At 38.3% G+C, this 24,265-nt stretch overlaps 1 protein-coding gene and 1 long non-coding RNA gene across 14 annotated transcripts in view; one reads left to right on the top strand and one right to left on the bottom strand.

The window, feature by feature from the left end:
• LOC111245971 (protein-tyrosine sulfotransferase 1-like) overlaps positions 1-24,265 on the bottom strand; it is a 31,327-nt gene that overhangs the window by 3,473 nt on the left and 3,589 nt on the right. Inside the window, exons 2-12 of one of the 13 annotated variants that reach the window (XM_086981366.1) lie at positions 20,376-20,438; positions 6,515-6,585; positions 5,968-5,987; positions 3,562-3,717; positions 2,607-2,819; positions 2,242-2,402; positions 1,787-1,901; positions 1,379-1,537; positions 1,120-1,226; positions 768-914; positions 324-451 (exon numbers count right to left, since the gene is read on the bottom strand). In XM_086981366.1, coding sequence (XP_086837492.1) covers positions 324-451; positions 768-914; positions 1,120-1,226; positions 1,379-1,537; positions 1,787-1,901; positions 2,242-2,402; positions 2,607-2,819; positions 3,562-3,717; positions 5,968-5,976 — 1,195 coding nt within the window. In that variant the 5' untranslated portion in view covers positions 5,977-5,987; positions 6,515-6,585; positions 20,376-20,438. The other 12 variants (XM_086981370.1, XM_086981365.1, XM_086981371.1 and 9 more) reach the window with 12 other exon arrangements.
• Positions 2,813-11,607, top strand: LOC111245975 (uncharacterized). Its single transcript, XR_015322141.1, has 5 exons — positions 2,813-2,934; positions 3,543-3,724; positions 3,846-8,650; positions 9,843-10,065; positions 10,355-11,607. It is a non-coding gene; the product is annotated as an uncharacterized LOC111245975 (long non-coding RNA).

Here is a 24,265-nt window from a genome sequence, read left to right as displayed (position 1 = left end):
AAAGAAATGGAAAACCCTATTAGTTGGTACTGGTGGGCTATTAGAATTATCAAGGAATTAATCCGCAAATGTCAGCTTGTTTTAATGCGCCACTGTCATAGCTCTATGACTTGACGTGATTTTAACCGAACTGTTTGAAATGTTACCTCCCGAACTTAGTCATTTTTTTTGTTGTATCTCACGACCATTAGTCATTGTGATTCTGTATGTGAATCTGTATAAAACTGGGCATAGTGAAAGAAAAATCAAATCGAAGGACATGGTTGATTTCCACGTTTAGTAATACATACCTACCACGCTAGCTTAATATACATCGCGCATACCTAAATATTCCAACATGGGCGCAATTAGTGCCATATCCTTGACGACATCTTTGGGAATCGCTCCGACCCATTTCGAAAGGGCTTCCATGTTAATTGGTTTGATCACCTGATCTGTCGATCTTTCCAACCTAGTCAATAAACAGAACAAAGCACCAGCAATATGACAGATGCACTTAAATATCGCTCAGTTCAAGCTTCGATTTCTTGGCAAAATCGCACAACGGTGCATAGTCCGTGAACATTTGTTTTATTTCAGCGTATTACAATGATTTTTGAACGAATTTGACGTTTAAACAAGCGTAACTAGTAACCGAGCGATCTGTCTATACACAGCGCCGGACAGCATAAGACATTCAGGAATGATACATAACTTAAAACGACGACCGTACAACCTATGAATATCGCTCGCCCTATTGAGTGACATAGCATTGCACTGCAGCTTACATCGAGAGTGAGATTCCTCCGGGCTTGTTAACCAGCTTGTCGTGACGAAGGACATCATCGCTCCACGGAACGTCAAGAAAGTTAAGGATCTTTTCGAGCCAAGGCCGCGGGTGAAGTACAAGTTGTTCATAATATACTGGCAAACACCTAGTTAACAATAATGTAGTAGTTCAACAAATAAAAACTAGGCATAAATTACGATCCATTTTTATGTAGCCATTTTAGGCAACAATGAATTTAATTCTGATACTTTTTTGTGTTAGTCGTATTTCATATCTTTCAAGCTTTATTAAAAATTACCAGTCCATTAGTTTGAGGCCACAATATATTGGAAGTTCTCATTTGACCTTACCATTTGGTCCCTAGTTGTTGACATTGGGTGTACATGCTCGTCATTGCCTGGTTCCACTTTTTCAAACATTGTCGATAACTCGTCAGATCATAACCTGTTATAGTCACCTGAAAAATGTATGCGATCGCAGAACAGATTCCAGCACACGTCCAGTAAACAGTATTTAAGTTTTTATAAAAATGCTCCATTTATAGTTTCTACTTCTAAATAGAATACAGCATGTGTAATAACAAAAACGTGCAGTCCATGGGACACGTACTTTTCGTGTAATGATTGAGTGAACGACTGCTCGGCCATCGCGTATCATTAGGATGAATTTGGCTTTAGGGAAAAGCTGATGTAGATATGTTGCCGCTCGTAACGTGAACGGGTCCTTGTTACACAAACGAGGTGCAGGCTCCCCATGACGGACGATCACCTAGGCACAGAATAAATCACGAGCGGTGAGACGAAACTTTTGTCGAAAACGATGTCTCCTAGGGTGGTCAAACCTTTGTTTGATCTACAGATCAAGCACGTCGTAAGGAAAAGTCAGTAAGGAGGCTGACGTCTATGTAACGCACAAAGCAATACCCACAATAAACAAATGGCAGTTTTCGTTAAGACAGGATGAAGCTATACAAACGGGAGGCGAAGGATTGATCTTTCAAAACTGTGAAGGTGTTACCTCAAGGATGAAGGAGGAAACAGCGCTATCGATGACCTCGTTGGTGATACCGCCCTCGAGAAGGCGGTTCATCTCTGTAGGGTTTTTCGTCCACTGCTGTTTCATACTCAGCAGCCTTTAATTCGATTATTCGATCATCGAGAGCCACAGTTCGAATCGGTGGAACGTGTAACGAGATAAACGAGTAATAATCAGCCACGGACATATTCGATGCACACAAATTGTCGAGAGACTTGAGTGCCTTTACATATTATTAAAAGTCTTTAGAATAAAGACCTTAGATTAAGAGAATATGTATGAAACGCAACTAGCACTTCTTCGACTTTTATAGATCCATTATGACCGATTGTAAAATGCAAAGTTCGACCGTATCTATCCATATCCTTACGATACCTATCTGGTGTAAATCAATCTCTGCTTGTCAAGATCCTTAACTTTACGTTCAGTCGGCCTACCTGGGGATGATCCTAGTCTCTTCTCCGCAACGTACATCCGGATGGGCATCAAGAAGTACTCGAATAAGGGTTGTTCCACTTCGTGGCATTCCTCCGACGAAAATTAGCGGCATATCTGTATTGTATTTAACACGTGCTCCACTCTTGTTCGTGATAAGTCTCTGAATAAATAGGTCAAAAAGCATACACACGCCGTCACAAATACAAAACATTAGTCGTTAGAATAAAGATGATGTCCAAAATTCAGTTTACATATGTATCGTTACATGGAAAATCTAGACGGCTTTCGAACGCAATCTCCGGAGAAATATATACATCAATTCAAATACAAGAAACGTTGTATCAATTTGAAAAACTAGACTTACATCGCTTGCTCTATAATGAGCGTCTATTGTGTCCCATGTGCCCCCTGAACCGTATCGTCCGCAAACGCTCCGACAGAACCACCCTGGCGGTAGCAGCACATAAAGAGCGAGGCATAAACCTGCCAGGAAAATCACAATCGCCCAACGGCGAGAATGTAGCATCAGCAAGGCCACCGGAATTCCACTCCCTCCATTGACACCGCCGAATCGTATCTGAAAATTTCGATAAACATCGGAAAAGCACAACATCCTGATTGCGTCAATCAAACATGCCGTAGGGAAACTTACCTCTAAACAGGAGGACCATTTTTCATGACCAGCCATTGTGGTAATTCTAAATGAAAAATATATCTGATATCATTCATCGAAGCATATTCATATCGTTCTATTTAAACCTGTTAGCGCTAATATACTAAAAAATCATGCAGAGGAAAAGCGTACGCCACCCTTTTAAAATCTGTTTCTAACATTGTCAATACTGACAATTTATCACACACCATTAGTTTAACGTGTATAGAGGCGTTTTTCTTTTATATATATATACCATAATCAGCATCGATGTTACATACGTATCCTGCATTACTTTCGCTTATTTTAGTCATCTGGAAAGATTTCCTTCTAGATTCTTGGACAATCAGAAAAATGGCGTGTGCAGTAGGACTGTTCAATCTAAATCGCGTCTGAAGAAAGTTCTGAAGTTTATTAACAGACGCCTATTACCTGAATATTGTACGAGCAGTTTAAATTATGTAGATAGAATATCGAATTGATCTAATAATGCTAGTAATAGACACGCATCCTGATATAGAACGAATTAGACGGAATAGAAGGTAAAGTGTATTCGCTAAATAGACGTACCCCACTTATTAAACAGATAGGAACAACGTTGCACAAGCTGCCAATAAACGCATGCGGAATAATCTATTCTTTAAAAAGCTCTAAATAGAAAGCGTACTTTGAGTGAGGATGCCATCGTGCCGCCGTGGTATAGCTGGTTCGCCTTGGAATTGTTGTAACTAATGTTGTCCTGGGCGGAGATCTTTTCGGCCGAAGACAGCGATACTAGACACTCTTCACCTGCCTTCAGCTTTACACCACCTTGACCGGAACCCTTCAACGTAAGATCGCAAAAACTTAGGGAGATAATCATGCATTTGATCTATATATTTATACGTATGCTTACTTTCACATGACACATAACTAATCATTGGATGTGTTTCGATTTGTATGTGCTTGAAGAGTAACTTCATATGGAAACCGACGTCGTTATCAATGCTTGTAGAAACAAGCGCGCAATTTCCGAACATGATCTGGCTTCAATTGTGTATGTTGAGGGTAAGACGTTATCATGTGGTTGAAGAGAATTCGAACAAAATACGATTGTGTGAGAACCGCTCATATTAGATTCTATATTGCTAGAATCGATAAAAAGTAAGTGGATTGGTCTTTGAACATAACATCATCAAGGATCGCCGAATAAGGAGGTTATAAGAGCTCAGGGCTAACCGTTCTCGTTTCGTGTACTCACCGTTATCACACTTAGAATTTACCTCGAATTTTTACTCTGAAAATACGCTGAAAAGCTAGGAAAAGACTTTCTTCGGTAAATTATAACTAAAGTCAAAAGTGAGACCGCCGACCGCCACTCGCTTGATCGGATTACCTATATTAAGATCATACGATATGTGCACTGCGCCACATAACCAATATGGCTGCAGCTGTGAACGGCCATATGGCCAAGATTCGTGGGTGTATTTTTAGTGTGGTTATTTTGCAATAACCACATATACGAGACGTACTATAAACAAACTGGGAAACCAATAAGCCTTAGTTCTGTGTGTCCTAGCTGTTGTGCGGCCCAGTTAATTTTCGTTCCTCTACTGGAACAGCCCAAACGCGTTGCCAAAGCGCGTTTCACCCCCCACCCCTTCTAGCCAGAAACCCCATGGCTAGCTAAACAAGTTTTCTTTCTGTAACTCACCTACAATATCTACTGTTGACAGGCGAAGCCGGACCCAAAGCAAAGAAGCGTCCCGCTATGTCAGTCACGTCCAAAGAACAACATACATTGGAATAGTCCCTGCTGCTGTCTCTGTAGGTTAGACTAATCAAGCTGCCATCGCCTGATCCGCTAACACAAAAGGCAGTGCAAGGAATTGCCAAATCACGCTACGTAATCACCCGGCCCAGGGTCCACCTGTAGGCCTGCTCTTTCCTGCTAAATTCCGGAATCGTACCATTTGGGTTGTCTTTGTGACCGGGTTATTTCACACGAAGGACAACATACACGCTTTACTTTACATGTCGCTGAATGAAACTTAACATTGGGAAAATGACCCAACAAAGCCCACTTGGTTTAGTTTAATGGAGAAAAAAATATAATAAAATAATAAACTGCGATAAAAACGGCAAAACCACAGAAATGTATTTGCTTATTGATTTACCAGTAGCTTTACGTCTAAAGCTAATTTTGTTTACTTCAACCACGATTCGGTTAAGCTCAAAGAAGATATATATATATTCTCTAAGCTTAAGCGGATCGTATATATATAGGGCCGACGTTATCATATTTTTACATGAAAAGCCTGTCTGCTCAGGGAATTAATTCCTATAGGCTGATTGGTCTGCGCAGGCGTCTCTTTTTTATCCACTTTAACGCAGGTAAAGCCTTTGTTTATCTCGAAACGAAATATAAAATTACTCATTTGTGACAGTTATCTTATACAGCTCAATAAATTACAATGTTCATAAATGAACTAATTACATGGCAACGTCTAGGGATTTTTATGCGCAGACGTAAGAAAAATCAGTTTCTTTACCCTTTACTCTTTGCCGGTATGAGAAAAAATCTAAACATCTATGTACTTATTATGGAAGCCATATATGCAGTGAGCTCAACACTATACAGAAGCTAAATCCAATCATACGGGACAGTACTCAGTTTTAATAAAGTAGTTTAATAAAACTTTCATTTGACCAAAGCTTAACATTGAAGGACGAGACGTATTTGAGCGTATTAAGACAAGAGAAAGTTTACCAAGAACCCCAGATAATTAACTGCGTGGTGCATATTGAAGTTAGAGCGTACTTGACTGTGACCACAAGGGGTGTGTGAATACCGTGTTATCAACGAATCGAAGGCATATATGTGCCTACACATCGTAGAATAACTAACACAATATACGGCGCAGACTTTCGTTTCGTTCAAACTTTGTTGAATATCGGAAACTAATAGGGAAGAGCTCGCAGAGGGAAAATTTAAACATATAGCGGGCAGTATTAGATGACGCCGATCCAACGAATGTATCCGCGGGCTTATGGTTCTTAGCTTGTGATTTCTATGCGTATGCGCAGAGCTTACTTGCATCATCTTGAGATCCTCTGTAATTATGATAACCAGATCAGGCCAAAATTAATCAATGGAACTTGATATTGCGTTAGGTAACTTCATCCGTATACTCCTATAGGCCAGGATTTAACGACGCCAAGCTACCACGTCCTTGGTCAACCTGTACCAAAGTCATTTAATAAGAGATGATTGCAATTTATGAAATTACAATGGGTTTTTCGATCGCCCAGCGTTATCTGCTAGCGCCGTTATGTTTTGTCGCTTTTCCGAGCCCGGCTATTGCTTTATGTTTGAATTAGAATTTGGATGCGTGTCGGCATCATGCTAGAAAACATTCAATTGCCCATCCTTGTTGACAATATCGATATCAAATTGATTCCAGTTATGCTGGCTTTATGAAGTCCCGCGTATTTTAATGTTCTATCAAAACTGTTTTCTGATAGCATTGCTATCAGTGGTGACAACTCTTAGTTCGCTCATTCACTTTTGGAAGCTAGTACCTCTTAGTGCCAGTGTCCTAATAAGTTGTCGCTCTAAGTCGTCATTACGCATAACTTACCTTCAGCATAACGTCGGAAATAACCAATCCGTCGCCTCCTCAAATGAGTCACTACACCACCGTACTATGGCCTGAAACGATACCACCGAACGTTCTTCTTAGACCGCTGCTGTTAACATCACACACACGCTATCCCTAGCCTTTTATAGTGACCCGAAAAATTTCTACCGTGGTAAAGTCTTCCCTTTCAATAAAAAACATGTCTAAAACTGTCTATAGAACGACTGGTCGATTCAACAAAATAACACAAGCCTAGTATATAACATTGTATATGATACCAGTCACGTTGTTGTTCATACTACATAAAGATGACAGCAATACTTCAGATATTTTTCGTCTAGTGTAGCCCCCTCTAGAAATGACTCCATCTATTTGAATTTAATTCGACTTGAACAAGTCCATCTATTCACGCTTCGTTATTGCTAAAATATGACGTCATCACTAACTTCGGAGTTCCATAAATTAGCTTTTGAAAAATGCTTGCTCTCCATTTCACACGGAACAGCGCATAGGGTTTTCGCGGCCATACTCGTTTTAGTATACTGATAGTATTTGCTTCTGATTATTAGAAAGCACACTGAGAATAGCTCTCAAAAGAAAGTCGATTTTTTCCTGAGAATAGATAGAACGGAGTTGGTAAGATCCCTAAAATACATCCAGATGCTCATGTAAAAAAAAAACAACGATAAACAATATCCTTATCGTGATTCAAAGTATTCGTCTTGTGTATTTATACTCGGGTTGAATGAGCAGAAACGTGGCAGATAATCCTGTATATATATGCAAGGTGTATCAAAAAATGTATACGCACTCTAGGCGATTATATCTTCAGCTTTTGTTTATATATGGCTAATATTTGAATTTCATTATCAAAATTGTATAATATATAGTCTTCCTCGCATTGCGAATGCTTTAAATTATGACCATTTACCAGCAGTAGATCGAGCTGATAACTAATTCATAAGCTCAATTGCGGCTTTTGAACCTTTCAGTGTCATTGGGTTTCAGACGTTGACCCTATCCTTAAGGCAACCCCACAAAAAATACTGTATTGGCGCCGAGTGTGAGCTATTATATGGAAATCCTTCGTCCGTTTAGTAGAGGCTTATTGAGGTTTGCTCTCACATGACAATGATAAGGTGCATATGCTTTCTTCTGTTGAAGGTGAAATTTGCACGAAGGTGCTCCTAAATCCGCAGTAAAACTAATTTTTGCAGTAAATTCAAGCAGCTGGCGCTAGTAACTGCACTGTCAAAAATAATGGCACAATTGAAGTACAGATGCTAATGTTAAGATTTATATGTCACTTTACTCTGGTAGGTAATCTTGAATGCGTAGATAACTCTAATCTAATAATACATATAAACAGTTTAGCGATAAGCGACCTGTGAATCTCCCGAATAACTAAACAGATTAATGTAAACAGGCATTTACTAAATAAATTGGGCATGATCATCAATGTACTCCGCGTACTTACATGTTTTCTTTGATAAACTTTAACATATCGCAATGCAAATCTCGACTAATGTTAGAGACGCCAAACCCTTCGTCGATTTTGTTGAGTCCACTGTATCTGGGAGCTTCGCTAGACACGCTATCGGCAGAATCACACAATAATCTAAACCCCTTTCGTACTATTACACGAATGTAACGTTTTAGCAATATAGAGCAGGAGCTTAACCTCAGTTGTATTTATTTGAACGTCACCCGGCACAAACGCGGGTCACTGATATCTGCGTGTACTGGTGGAAAGCGCTAAGACGAACCGATTAGGCAAACCGATCTGCGGGAGGTCCCTGTCATAGTTTATGGGTACCATATTTGTTTGCTAGTCTTAGAGACAGGTTATGAGTCTGGGTATGAACACGCTTCGTGTCGTTCTGGGAGCCAGTCAGCCGTCTGTCTGATGGAATGCTTAATGACAGTACCGTACGTAAAACTTGAGACATAAAGCGCTACTGGCCGTAGCGTAATGGGTAACAGAATTCGTCTAATGTCATTCATTGCAATCAAACAAAGAAACCAGATGACTTTCTAATCTAACGAAATTGATTGTGATTGAAAGTGGATAGCACGCACTTGATACACAAGGCCAATTCTTTCTACAACCTGTCAAACTGATCCAGTTGGCAGCAGGTACTGTTAGGCATGTTGAACTTAGATTAAAGGGTATACAGACGGAAGTAGGACTGTAGAACTTTTTAAGCTAGTCATATAAAGTAGTTCTCTGCCCGCCTAATAGGCAGCCGTTCACTAGGTTCTAATAACGTCGCCATAACTTGGCGGAATCGTAGATCGCATCACGCCGTTTACGCACCTGTCATGATACTCTTATTAGCGTTACCATTCAGATTCAAGATAATATTATTTGATTTTTCTAGAAACGCGTTATGAAAGAATATGGCACGGGATATCAGCTTAGGTTCGGAGTGATTCCAGCCATTGCAATGTAACTATAATAGTAATAATAATTGTACAGTAAGTTCTTGCCTGGCTTCCGTTTCACGTTACGGGGCCAAAAAGAAGGACACACCGAAAATAATTTTGTCGTATTTAATATGTAATTGCACGTTACAATGTCCTGTAGAGTCCCGATTTGATCGGCTATCATTAGACTTGAATTTTAGTTGCTTTTGAATACAGAATAATATAACAGACGTTCAGTAACAGCGAAACATTTAATTCATAATTTTCCAAGACTAATGCTTGCGACCTATTACACTGCGACAATGTAGAATAGTATAGTTAAATTCCTGAATATTACGTGATTCGCCGACACCCCCTGTGCCAGGAAATAGAAGAAACGTCCGCTTGGTTTAGTAGCTCCAAAGTGAGTACACGCTTAATGTCATCGTCTAATTACACCATGCCTATTATCTTAGATATAAAAACAATGTACCATATTTTACGAAAGGAAGCTATCCTAATTCTGTTTGCACCTGTTCACAGATAGGTTGCCAACGTGCACAGTATAGTAATGACTATCGAATAAATAACTAAACATGCTTGCTAATTAGCCATTTTTGCATATTGAGCCATTCAGGCAGTGACCTCGCTAATGGAAAAAGACCTGTTAGAAATAAACATCGGCCAGTTCACTATTGCACCATCCCCTCCCCCAGCCTTTCCTATCGCCTTGTACCTTTGTCAAAGCTTTTACGAATAGGGTCCTTGTCCTGCGCGACGTATACGCATTCATCGTTGTTTGCGACTGTCGAGTTGAACTGGCTAATGCTAACAGACCAATATATCTGCTGTGGCAGTAGAAGCCTCATTTGAGCGTTCAAAAAGGAAACAGTAACAACCATATTGTTTCGTATCGTGCCAGGACACACAGGCCTCTACCCTGAACCACATGACCGTCCACTGATTGATCCACTTCTTCACGTCTGGCAGCGAGTAATTGTACAAGCTAAGCAGCATAGGTCATCGCCGATGTTTTCCGCACAGCGGCCTGATGTCCAAGGGAAAGGCAAGCCAACGCAGCACAACCGAACGAGGTTACTATTAGGTTCAACGGGAATTTGCACTATGTGAAAAGCTACGTCCAGGTGTATATATATATATATACAATATAGTTATCATACATAGATTTCACGTACGTATTTGTACCGATGTGAATCAAGGACTCTCCGACTGCTAAGTAACTGTTTTCGAACAGATGAACCCTCTACGTATGCGCAATATAACTAGCTATATCCGAAGGCTATCCGATGTCACGATCTTGGAAACCTCATTGAATGTATTACTACAACCTGCAGTATCGAGACAGGTTTGTTGACGCCGTAAGAGGTCACACAATATTAAATGATGGTTCTGTCTTTGTGTAACGTGTTACAGATGAAGAAACATGAATTTCTCAAGCGATTCGCTGGTGATTTATTTTCGCAACGTAAAAATAGATATTTGTCCACCTACAAGTAATCAAGCTTCAGCCCTCTTCCTTTAGGAGTATCGGTGGTAAGGGTGGCGACTTAATAATAATTTTTCAATCGAGTGAGACATTGACATTTCATCATAGCCTTATCATGGTCATTAATGAAAATCATCGTAATCTGTTTCTATAAGAACGATTCTAAGCTTTACCTCTTCTTGGAGTTGGGAAGTCGAGTATGTTCTCGATAATTTATTTGAGATAAAAATGAAAGCTTAAATAACGCGGCTATTTGTGAAAAAAACGTTTAGCCGAAACACACGCCTAGCTTAAGTTAATTCGTCACAGATATTGTCGTTAAGGCATCTTTCCTTATAAATATTTCAGTCGGTTTCAGGGCAACTTCCGCCATATTACGACATGGTCAAAAATTGTTTTTAGCGTAAATAAAAATTATCAATTTGCACTTACTGAAAATGGTAACTCTTCAAAAGTGACGAATCACTTAGTAGTGGTATTGAAGTCTGCCGTGGAAGAGACAGCTGACAGTCGGCTATAAGAAGAAACACATTTGCTTTGTAATATATCTATATAAGAAAAGCATTTTCTTTTTACAGGCTTTATACTATAGTAATGGGTCACAGGTGACCAACTAAAAAAATAAACATAATTTACATCTTCCAGTTTATCTATGTTTAACTTAAATTTCAAAATTCGAAAATGTCAATCACACGTCCTGCCACAAACAGACAGATATAATATAATCTAGATTCCAGAAACCTAACCCTATCCATCAACAGGAATCCGTGATGATGAAAAGATAAAGCATTTTGACACTGTTCTTTCTATAACTAGATTTAATATTCTCGCATATGTTCCTCCTGTCACAAATAAAACAAGTCGAAAATACGAAAGCATATGGCCGAAATATAACAAGTCCCCCTTTTTTGACCACACAGAATAACCCATCAATAGTTAGCTAAGGCTTTATATTACAATTCCAATCATTGCTTTAAATCCATCTATACCGTTAAACGACACGAACCGTTATCAGGCCATTATACTTAATAAAAAGCATATATTTACAAAATATAATTTAAATATCTCGCTTTATATACTGTTGAAAAATACTTAACCAGATAAATATCTGTACCCGTCACGAATAAACTGTATTTCTATAATGTCCTCAATGTAGAGCCTTTTACTAAAATGTTTCAGATCATCTTCGAATAGCAAAAGATAGTAATCCGTTTAGAACGTCTTTTAGTGTACTTTTCGCGTCTGTTACCGGTACGTTAAACAGAAAAAGCACTGAGTACAAAGCGTTTTCAAGTCCTTTGCCAAATAACAACAGATAATCTTGTGAAAAGATAATTGTTAGATATTCATTTGCAGTCAGTTTGGATTGAACCTGGTGTCCTGGTATAATATTTTTCAATAACAAATGGAGAAACGAAACGAAAAAAAGAGATATTCTAAAGCTTCAGCGTGTTATGCAGGAACTTTAGGATGGAACTTTCACGATAAAGGGAGTCGTCTTACTTACCCGTAGGGAAGGCCATTTGATTTAATTCAGGGTAAGAACGTCTTGCTTATGGGACGTGTATCGTTCAAGACACACCTTCTAGATATGCTTAATGCCTGTCTAATGCAGCTTCGAAGACTGTGAGAGTACTGCGTATATTCTATCGCAACAATAATTGAAAGAAAGATGGAATCGAGGCTGTTTTTTGTCCCGAAATGCGTCCAACGACTTTTCGCGCCACCCGCTCAATGGGTCGAGCTGCACTTGTTCCTGATCTCTTTTTGCCGACCCTTATTTGTTAAATCTGATTAACGATGCATATTTAAATGAGTCTAGCGACACTTTGATAATACCTTTACTGCATATTGTCAAAATGTGACTTGAGTTTTTTTTCGAGTGCACGATGGCGCGCTCCAATCTTGCGTTATATGGATTTATTCGCCGACAGCAAACGATGTGATCGATATCTTAAGTCGCCATATGACCGAACTATGCGGACATGTCTCATTAACACAAATGTTTTACTTCGTTCATGTACAGGAAGTGAAGATATTCCATGATATATAAGTTAGTTGTGTTTCAACTTTTGTCAACAGGATAACACGGGAACGTGTGTGAAAACACAACGAAACATCTATTCCGTTGACATGCGATTTTAGTTGATTTGTTCTGGGCCAAAATCCAATGCCCAATTAGGTTTAAAAAAGTCACGTAGATAATTCACTAATCTCACATAACTAGTTTTCATCGAGACTTAAGATGCCACCATTGAGATTCACATTTCAATAATAGATACCCGTATTTTACATATAAAACAGCTTCGTTCGAGTCACCTACGCGATTCTGAAACGATGAATAACATACCCATATTGGAAAGGTTACCCGAAAAGCATCTAACTCGTTTTGCCTCTGCTAATAGTTCTGAACAATCTCTTTCGATGATTGTCCGGGACAACATTGGCCCAAAGAAAACATTTGTTGCAAGTCTAGTTGCCGCGTTACCTGTGAGACCAACAAAAACAAGGATTCTTGCTTTCTGTCTGCTGCTTTACCGCTTATTTGAAAGAAAATAATCGCAGCTGGGTGTTTCTAGGAAAAACAAACTGAACGAGAACATCATAGGTTACGTCAATCTACTCGATTAGGATGTTTCCAACCAAAATTTAGAGGTCCTGTCGTGGTACACACAGCGACGTTCTCAGTCACACGTTAAAATCGCATAGCTAAAACTGGTGAACGTTACTGGTATGACACACGCGAGATCAATATTTTTTAAATATCGACACCATCGACGGCAGTGCCTCGAAAATAAGTCGCAATGGTCTGGCCTTTTGCACGCGAACACTACTTGCATAACCTCCAACCACTGCACTGAGAAGTCTCCAATTAATTGTGTTGAGTTCTGGTGAATGTCCATTAACAACATAAATAAAGAACGGCCATGCTTGCACTGCCGCAATAGCAAGAATTCAAGCATAGCGAAGTTGGATAGCACCATATAACAGCGCGTAAATTCTACTTCAGCTACTTACCTACTACGCAGTTCTTGAGTTCATTTTAGATAAGATTTAAACGTAAATACTTCGCTAGTCGACGAAAATTCAGATTTGAAAGTAAGTTCCGCTATTCGTACAGGTTGTGTAGTATGTATCGTCGGCGGAGTCCGAAACAATGGCTTGACAGTGGCGTACTTTAGGCAAGTTATTCGAATACTACTATCCTTGCATGGCTATCTAGATACGGCGTTATACATTTTCTAAAGTTTTTTTTATAGAAACTTTGAGCAGATAAACTGTTTAGCTCTACTGAGGCCTATTGATTAATATAAGAAATAGACAGCGCCAGGTTTTTATGGGAAGTTCACGGGTGCTATTTTAGAAGGGACCAAGCTCCAACATAAGGAATTACTATATTATCTTTATTATTGCCTAGGTTCATTATGGAACAGGAGCACATTTGTCACTTTTTCCACATTAAAATTTCAAAGAGACTAAGAATTATAAAAGATTTATTTGTCTGTTCAACGCTACTACCTTCGAGCCCATGCTCTATACTATAATATTTCGTATTGTTCAAACTATTTCAGTCACTGGTATTATCCAAATATATTAATAGACTGTTGCAGTCAGTACAGATCCGAAAGCTTGAAGCTCTATAATGCCATTTTTAGCATTGATATTTCACTAAGTTGATTAAAGACGTCTCTAACAAATTGTTTTTACTATTTATAAGGGTAATTTAACATTTATAATACAAGGGTTGTGCCGGAAGTTAGCAGCACATAATAGCACAACATACTTCCTTGGTAAGGATATTCTGTGCAGCTCGACCCACTTAGAACAATTTATTATATTCTGCTACCTCGGGGCTCTCATGCGAAGAGGCCATGTGTAGGTTTTAATTCGCTCTGCAGTCTGCAGTGGATAAAGTGTATCTTTGTTTAGTATCACTCCGTCATCCTGGATGATGGTCATTGTTCGTCATGGATCAATTCATATTTATCTTTAACTTGTCTCATTCGACTAATCCCTGCAAAAACTTTTGAAAGAGTATTTAGTAGTATATCTACATCAGATTTCAAGCATTTTGATTCAAATAGTTTTGAATCTAGTTTGCTATATTTACGTCTAAAAAGAAAAATAGAAGGTTGATCGAACTGAAGTCATGACTTTCGTTGGTAAAATCTCTCAAAATGTCTCTACTAAAGTGGTGCCTAGAAAATTGCAACGAATTAATTATCAATAATATTCCTTAACGGTTGCCGCCACAGTTCGCGGTTGTTGAAACAATAGCGACGATGTGTGAAAGCAACGAAATTGCGAGACAAAATAAAGAACTAGGCCAGAAAAGAAGCGACGAAAAGAAGAATAGGGCAAAAAGGACCACGTGGAAACCATTGAGAACAACCGCTGTTACCACAACAAAAGCAGCATCAGTTAGCTTGCTCTCAGCATTCGGTATTCCCTTACCATCATAGGGGCCAGTAAGGGATCATCTAACGACTTACCATCAAATAGGCCACCGCGCAACCATCTGGCGTTGACATTAATAACACCCACACCCCCCTCCCGTCCCCTTCGCCGGGTCTAAATAGCAACACTTTTTCGGGTATAGTTAGCGTCGACACCTATTATTTATATCTAACATCTACTGTATACATGTAATAATGGAGGGACTCTGCCGCTGCCAGCTAGTGATCTGTTACAGGGCAGGACAGACCCAGTGACCCCGTCGCGTCTCTCGTGACTTCAGCTGTTCTTTTTCGTACGGTTAGGCTGCTTGTCGCACTTGCTAGCAGCGTCTTCATTGTTGTGATAGTGGATCGCTGGCATTGATGTTGAGTCCTATGTACTTTTCTCTGCTGAGACCGAAGCAGTAGCGAATGATGTTCCCGCTTTGTCTTCGATTGTCACCATTATGTTCGTTCCCGCTGGTTGCCAGCGACTGCCGCCACCACTGCATTGTTGGGCCGTTAGATAGCGAACGTCTGATCTACAAGTCGCTATTAAAATGTTTTTGTTATTCCCGTTGTTATAGTTCTTGCTGTCACTAGCGTGGCTAACGTTGATGTTATTCCGGTCGTTGTCTAACCTAGACACTTCTGGACGATGGCGACATTTGTTAGGAGAGCAACAAGCCGAGAAGGATTTTCCGATTGACTGTCATTTTTTTGCGTGGATGGTCTTTGAGTTCGGGCGTGCGTATCTAAGAGAGAGGCAGACATCATAATTGAGCAATGGTTTCTGTCGTGCACGCGATTGCTCCCGCTGCGCTTAGTACTACGTGGTAGGTAGTAAGGCATTGTCATTAGTTTTTACATAACCCTTCAAATAATAGAAATAGTTTATCTAGCATTTTTTAAGGAAACAAATATATGGTCATAGAAGCAATAGGCTATACTGGAAATTAAAAGTGTTGTTTTCGATAAATAACCTTTACATTCAGTGCCAGATCTGATCATAGCATTATTATCTATAATTCTAAATAGTACATTTGTGTGCCCGATATATGCCACTAGAAATGCTACACTCTTCTCGCACTGTAGATATCAACTAACGCGTACAGACCTACTAGTAAACAAAAGATCCAAGAAGGTTTTTAAGCACGTGCCGTTGCTAATTTTTCCGCGGTACGTTTCCGCCTCGAAAAATAGTTAATGCGATTAAAAAATTTGTAATTTCCAAAGTAAAGATAGCGAAAGATTAAACAAAAGTTGCGTAAATTACAAGCTCGTAAAGAAATATACAGTGTTCTCAAATCGTATGGAACTACTCTAGCATCTGCGAACGTGGTAGATACAGAAACTTCGCGCGCCTAGAAAAATTCAAAAAAATTCAAAAACCGGAAGATCGGCAAGCAACGAAGGAGTGCGGATTAAGACATATGGGAACATCATCTTGAGAGTCATCTTGAGTGCTTCAAGAAAAAAGTTTTATTCAGTGGAGACGATTCGTCTCAAAATACGGTAGTAGCAGTGCTTCGGACTTCATAGCCGGTTTTCCGTTTGTCTTATTGAAATATTTTCAACAGCGTCGGTTTGTTATATCAAAACATTCGACTATTAACGTTTACTGGGTTACATTATCATTATATATACTGTATACTACTATATTCTGTTTCTTCGAAATAAAATTATATCCTCTAGGTCTCAGCGGTGACTATGTTCAAATTGTCTCGCAAATAAGAACGAAAGGTTATAAAGTAACTAGTAAATTAATTTGGGAAGATGGGATTTATTATATATGTATCAACGAATGTGGGAGTGGCTTGCAGATCCAGATTTCTTTGACTCGCAGTATCAAATGTAGTTTGCAACTGCAAAATGGCCTATTTTATGTATGTCGAATAAGAGCGAATTCAGCTTGGACTCTAGTAATGCATAAATCAAGCAAGAGGTGGAGCAATTTTCATTTTATTTATTATATTATTTATTAATATACATATTATTTAAAATGTATTCGCCTTTATCGAATAGACCACGAGAATGATCGTATAGCAACGTTTCGTATAAATATATTCTCCTAACGATTCTAAAAAGATTAGCAGTCTTCATTGAAAATTTCTTGAGGCAGCACAAATCCTGTGATCTTTCACCCATAAACTTTAATAAGATCCGATAAAATTGAATGCATTTTTGCTCTCGTAAAAAAATCCACCGCTTATTCTTATTATTATATGTTTACGCCTTTCTTCTTAATTTTTCTTCTTAATTGCACTGACCACTATGGATAACAATATCAATTTTGAAAAACTTATTTATTATCCATTCAATGTTTTGTTTATCTGCCGTTTGGTTCATCGACTTAAATGGTAAGGAAAATTTATAGGTTGGATGAAAAAAGTACTTGGTATCAACGTTCACAAAAAGCAGATCATATAAAGATATCGTCTTATCAAATTCATGGACACATTGCTGCCAAGCCTTTGGCATTTGTCCGCTATAATAGATTAAGATTTTCCAAACGCATATGTAACGGTTAGGAGATATCCGCTTCTTTTGCTAATTTGGTCATTTATTTTAGGGTGCTACAAGCTCTAATTAATCATGCAAAAGAAAGTTAATAAGCACATTATAATATAAATAAATCCAGCCATGATATGATAAGAAACGATACAAAAATAAAGATAAACATTAATGCAGAGGGAACAATTGGATAGAAGTAGCAGTTTCAATATAATTTAGTTGAGCATAAAGTCATTTTTATCCTTACGCCGTTCCTTGGAGTACCGCCGAAACAGGTCGGAAAATTCACGTTCCTCAGGAAACAAGCTGGACAAACATTAGCCTTCTCAAATGTGGTACTTAAGACCAAGTTGGTTCAGTCTATAGAAGTTTTATACAACAGCTCAACCAATGCTGCTGAGGTGAGTTGTATTTATGAAATGCCCCGTGTCGTACATATCGACAAAACAAATTAAACACGAGGTACGGCCCGATTCGAGAAAAATGTAAAAAAAACACCGGACATTGCTCTACGTGTCGAACTTTACTCAGCTGTCAAGGATAATTTGTTTAACCTTGGCAAAACAGCCGAATTTTAATGTAGTGGATACGACCTATACAGTGCATACTAAGTCAATAAAGTGTAATACCCACGTGAGGTAACAATGAAAGCGGGTTAAAAGTAGGCGCGCAATAGTTAGGTCCAGAGGCTCCTTCTTCCAACAAAGGGAACTCTGACTGAAATGTCCTCAAAGGTCTTTTCATGAACTTGGTTTTGTACTTCAAATATCACATACGCATCAATTTATTCTTAAACGAATAAACACTGATTTAATTAAACACCTATCACAATGTAATTAAGTAATTTTTAAAATCAGTGCCAAAGCTTGCTTTAGCTAAGTTCAATCTCTCAACAAGATTATGAAATGAAAAATTTATATGCGATACCATACACTAAACTTTAAGCGATAATCAAAACAGTTGGTATACAATTGGCGGCTTTTACAAACAAGTAAGCGCCATCTGAGTATAATCGATCATGTGAATTTATAACGATGAACAATACCAAACTTCAGCTATATTGGCCGGGTTCATTTGCTTACACATCTCTCGTCTTTGACATCATAGAACGCGTGAACATACACATGTCGATAAGAACCCAGCAAAGAAAGAAGGGCCAGAACGTTTAAGCCTACAAATCGAATAATAATAATAACAATAATAATCTGTGTAGTTGAACTGTTAGGAGATATAATATCGTGTGAGTGTAAATAAAAGGAGACCCAGTGGAGGAGATACGACTATGTCAATGCCAATCACAAGCATTAGAAGTGCATACCCAGCCCAGATTGATCAATATATTCCTATCGTAATCTACACTAATCTCTAATATTCTTTCATACATGATGGGCTCTTCCGTCGTGATAGTTATGTAAACTTTTTGTTACGTGTCATGCAGCATTATTGTTATTCCAACAGCCATTGGAGGCCGGCGCTATAAGTTCGATATTAGCGGTATCTTACCTGAGCTCCCTCTGACCGACATCAGAAAATACAATAATTGTTTGACTTCTCTCGCCTCTCTCTTTTTTTGCCTATTTTATAATAAGTGCGCTCACTTCAGAGTATTGCAGTAATTGTATAACATATTGGGTAATGTTTCGTCTGTCGTCTGTCATCTGTCACTATACTATGAATCTGTAGGGGAAAATATGATAATATTTAATTTATTGAGAAATTGTAAGAACTAATTCACCTAGCATAGACGTCATTTATTAATACGTCACGAAATACGTTTGATTGAATTAATGATGAAGTTTTTAGTACTAACACATCTACTTATTCTGACACGACTATCGGCTGAAGTTAATGGGGTCATCGTATGATTTCTTGTTAATAACGACTATACAAGTCAATTAATTAGCGGAATTTATTGTTTATCGACTATTCATTCTTTAAGCTTGATACACGTAATTTATTTTCAGCTGGACTCGACGGTTGTTCTATATCTGACTTCATTAATTAGGATCGCATTAGATTGAATTACCTACTGTAATCATAATTTCTATAGAGGCATTACTCATCCATTCAGGCTACACAAGAAATCCACAAAAAGTAAGTTCCTCACATCAAAAGCTGTATCGTAGCTAACCAAATTACGTAACAAATACGATATGGCTTCCCGTAGGTAACAACTGAAAAAACCGCATTCATTTGTCTATAAGATAGAAACAAGTTTGCTCCTAAGAGAAGTTGTGGTATCGGATTGTTCCCAGACCACTGTAATGTCTAACATAGAAATTTTGACAACTAGGTCTAGCGTGTAATCCTAATTCCGAAAGCTGGTGTCTGAGGGAAACGCCGCTACATCCGACGAAACAGTTTCTGCATTGGGAATTCCGCAAGGCAACATGTGTGTCACTTGTACAGACGGGCCATCCAAGATAGAATACCTTGTTTCCAAGTGTTATGCGGTATGCATGTGAGTATAATAACTGTACACTCGAGTAAATAATTCATTCAACGTTATTTAAAAATATAGCATCATCCACTTTAGCTTCTGTTCTTGCTATATGAAAAATACTAGCGGACGAAACCGGAAAATTCCATATAAAATATACTCTTCCTGCGAATACTGGCAATAGCTGTCTTGATTTAATTTCTACAACAATTTGTATTTTCACATTACATTTTTAATAACTGTCACTAACAATTCAATACTCCCGATTTAATTATGAAAATCCATATCTTTACATACTACGTTAGGTCTTTCGAAAGTTGGATTCAACAGACAATCAAATAAAGCATCGGTCGATATATTTATTTTTGCCATATATAATTATTTCCAACTTGTGTCAAAAAATAAAACTATTTAACGTGTATGATTTTTTTTTAACAAGGTTTTTTTCACTATAACATTGAATTGATTCTTTTTCTCTGATGTGTGGCACTCATTTACAATGTATTTCTAAGAACAGTGTACTGAGGTAGTCTTACGATGTTTATCGTCAGTAATTACCTTCTACTGCTAACCCTGTTGACCTTGTTTGGGTAATTAGGTCCAATTATTTTTTAAATGTCACTGCAAATCAAAACACCCAAAGATTTATGTTAAAAAAAATTCTATATATAGCGATTTCTTTCACCATAGTTGTTGTATTTCATTAAACATATAACGCTTATTTACATTAGCGTCGAGCTAATCCCCTACAACGGTCCCGCCTTTTTTTCATTTGCTTTCCTAGGAATTCAATTTATGTCTAATTGTTACAGTAACGTTAGTTTTCGCGCGTGTCTATACTGCTTCGTTGCATGTAGGCCATGGTGTGAACTAGCTGTGCTCTCCTTTATCTCACCTAACTTCTATTCCCCCACTCAACCCCTAATGTTCTAAGCATCAACAACCAGTAAACAAATTTGTCTCGAGGATTGCACACACGTCTACTCCAGCGAGATGTTGCTACGTCGCTGCAATCGCTGCGGTTACCGTCATTGACATCAGATGATAATTAACCTCATTGCTCATCTGTTGCTTTCTCTGTAAAAAAAACGGCCACCATATCTACTACCAAAACAGCAGTGGCGGTATCCGCCATTCAGCACTTCAATCAACAGAAGTTCGCTCAACAGAGGCTCAACTAACGTTAGCGACAACAACAGCTACGTAGCCCAAACGTCGGTTGACCATTATCCGCGGATTCACAGCGAGAAAGAAAGGTCTTCATTTACTTATTAGCCGTTACTCAAGGCAACGATAGTGAGGACGACGAGGGCGGCCGTAATAATGATCTCATCGTGGTGCTATACATCACGTTAATTTCGTGCCCACGGCGGACGTCGGCATTAATGTGCCCGTCTATGTTTTCAGCTGGAACTTCTTTGTCCGTTGCCCTCTCCAATACCATTATCTCAGTATATATATATTATCATTTGCTGCAATTACATCCTCAACTGAAGCACCTAATCACCAACTAGTTATTGTCAAAATATTTCTCCCTTACTATGCAGATAACTTTTTAATCGTACCTGTGAGTCAACCAATATTAAAATCATTTGCAAATACGCTATAGACGAAAAAATGCCAGCGGAATCTGATTTTGGTCCGACAGTAGATGAAAAGTCTCAAAAGTACAAGCAAGAACTAAAAACGGCCGATACGTACAAAACACGAAAAAGACGCGGAGCTTCAAGAAGACTTACCATTGTAGCTTAGTTAGACGAGCAAATCGGGATATTCTGGTCTTCAAAACGGCCACTAATTTATATGTAAACCATCCAGCTATATTGAAAAGAGCTTCTTGGGCCATTTTCACAGATTTTCGAATCCTTCAAGTCGAGTCCTTTAGGTCTTTAGGTATTGGAAATCTGTTTGGTTTTTCGGAGGGCACGTGAAAACAGACAACAACGTGGACCGTCGATTTCATACAAAAGGTAATTTTTTATTGGTGGGGCTTCGTCCAGCATAAACATTAGTTAATAACTTACCTTTGCTGAAATTTTGAAAATGACGCACTGGTTTTTTTCTTGATGAGTTTGCTCTAAAAAGAGCCGATTTTCCATTAGTTCAGTGGTTTTTTCTGTGGTACAAATAGTGGGCGAATGCATGCTCATTTTAGTTTAGACCAAAAGTTTAAGGCACGTTTAAAAAAAGTACTCCTGTTATAGATGTATTGCACAATCGGATCTATGTATATTCTGTTACTCTTCAATTGCCCAGAGACTTTTGACTAGTACATGAATTCTTATGAATTATTATGTAGGCCTGATGCTTAGTTGTGCCGACTTCGCCGCACTCATTTTCCAATTCTCATTTCATCGCCGGGAATGGGCGTAACAACAAAGCACCACCAACAACAACAACAATAACAACAAAAGAGATGATTTAACCTATTTATTGAAAAAAATGGAAACTTTCTACAAACACGACAGCTGCTGTAGTATCCTTCCACCCCACAATAATTTTCACAAAAAAGGGCTACCGTTATAACTGTAGCTGTGCTAATGCCGTTAACACAACAACACACGTACCAGCCATAATAATAATAACAACAACAACTGCAGCCAAATTTGTATAGTCCTAGCAATTACCCATGGTAAACAGGGAGTCACTAGCTAATCCTGTCCAACCCCGAACAAAGTGAATGAGTTTGCCTCAGTCACTGCAAAAGGTTAGCTGTCAGTTGTACATTTGAAGTTCCGGGACCAGATGAGATCAGAATGTTCCGAATGGCAGTGAAAACCAGGGTGGTTGGAGAATGGTGGTAAACATATTAAATAGCTGATGAACGAATGGTCGGGAAAATGTAACATCGGTAATAATCATAGAAACAAGAGCAGCGGTCGAAGTTATCATTAAAAACATATTTAAGCGCTTGATGTTATCTTCGGGAGCCGCGGTTACCCCCTAATAGAAGGTCAATATAATCGTCCTGAAGAGAACGATTAAAGCATTAGTAGCATGCGTTTCTTATGTAGCAGTAAGTAAAAGACACATCAAAGAAATGGGTTTATACAATCAAATAAAAAAAAAGGAAAATATTTTCCTTTTGGCACAAAAGTTAACTTATATAATAATTAATATATAATAATTAACTAAATAATTAAATAGAAAAAGATTAAGGAACGCATCTCGCTGAAAATAATTGTTGCTTGGCTTTTGTCAGTGCGTTCAGTGGTCTCTACTGTTCTGTGAGTACTGGAATCAAGTGTATACTAGCCAGTGTTTGAGATTTTTATGTAGCACTTTTTGTTAATTGTTTATACTGTTTTTATGGAGATGATCCCAGTGGGGGGTCAACAGAATAACTTTTTGAGAATACAACAAGCCATGCTAATAGAAATATGGGTATGAGCTACTATCATCAATAAATAACACAATAATGATAGTCTCATATCGCTTGGTGGGACAGGGGGATTTACGATACCTTCCGATTTAATTTTCTATTTTGCATGAGCTGTCTTCACTCAAATAGAACCTTGGTATGTAAAGACTGGTAGAAGACATATAGAAAAAACTGTATCGAACCTTTAGTAAACGCTTCTTCATTATGTCAACCTTGATGTTCATTAGATCGAATAATAATTTTTTCGAAACTTCAATTGAAGTTTACCTCTCACGGATGGATACATATCTCCTATGGAGTCTTTTTTCACAGAAAAATATATGTTGTAGTTTTAAATTTTAATCGTTTGGTTTGAAGTCCTGTAGACAGATTTCGGGTCAAAGCAAAAAACGAGTGTCTATATAATCATTTGTCCAGAAGCTCAGCTAGGGTAAACATATTGTTACGACATTACGCGAATATATAAAATGTGATGACCTTCGTTACATTTTATGCATTGCAATCTTAACGAAATGCATTCGCCGGCGAAAGCATAGTGTCAATGAACTAATAGTGCGTCACGAATCGTAGTATGAGCTTTTTTAAATAGTGACTTAATGCATTTTGTCTAAAAGAGTTAATTAAGATAAGCTGGACACAAAAATTGGAACAAAGAATTTTCGTTCACTTTAATCAGCGGATGTTTTGGGTGCGACACTTTTTGTCTTTCCGTAACACCACTTAATTAGCTATTCTTCAATATTAGTTATTGGTGTTTCAAATTTAACAAATATCATCGGACACTAGTTTTTATTTGGAAAAAAAGGGTTCATTCCATTTCACTACTCCATACTAACTCAATCGCGCTCACAGCGATAGCAAACCTGTCCTTAAACGGTAACATACCTTAATCATCCAATCATCAATAAGACGATATAATACTTATGATATTTTCATTGGAATATAAAGGTCATTAAGTGGAAATGTGGACACCATTTAAAACTGTTCGTAGAGATCGAACGTAGCAATTGTGTTCACAGCTGTGCCCAATTATTCAAACTTTGAAATTGTTTCTTTGTCCTAGCAA

The sequence above is a fragment of the Varroa destructor genome, unplaced genomic scaffold (assembly GCF_002443255.2).
Source record: "Varroa destructor unplaced genomic scaffold, Vdes_3.0 BEIS01000002.1, whole genome shotgun sequence".
Classification (NCBI taxonomy): domain Eukaryota; kingdom Metazoa; phylum Arthropoda; class Arachnida; order Mesostigmata; family Varroidae; genus Varroa; species Varroa destructor.
Note: the sequence above shows the minus strand (reverse complement) of the source record. Positions and strands in the feature narration are given on the sequence as shown.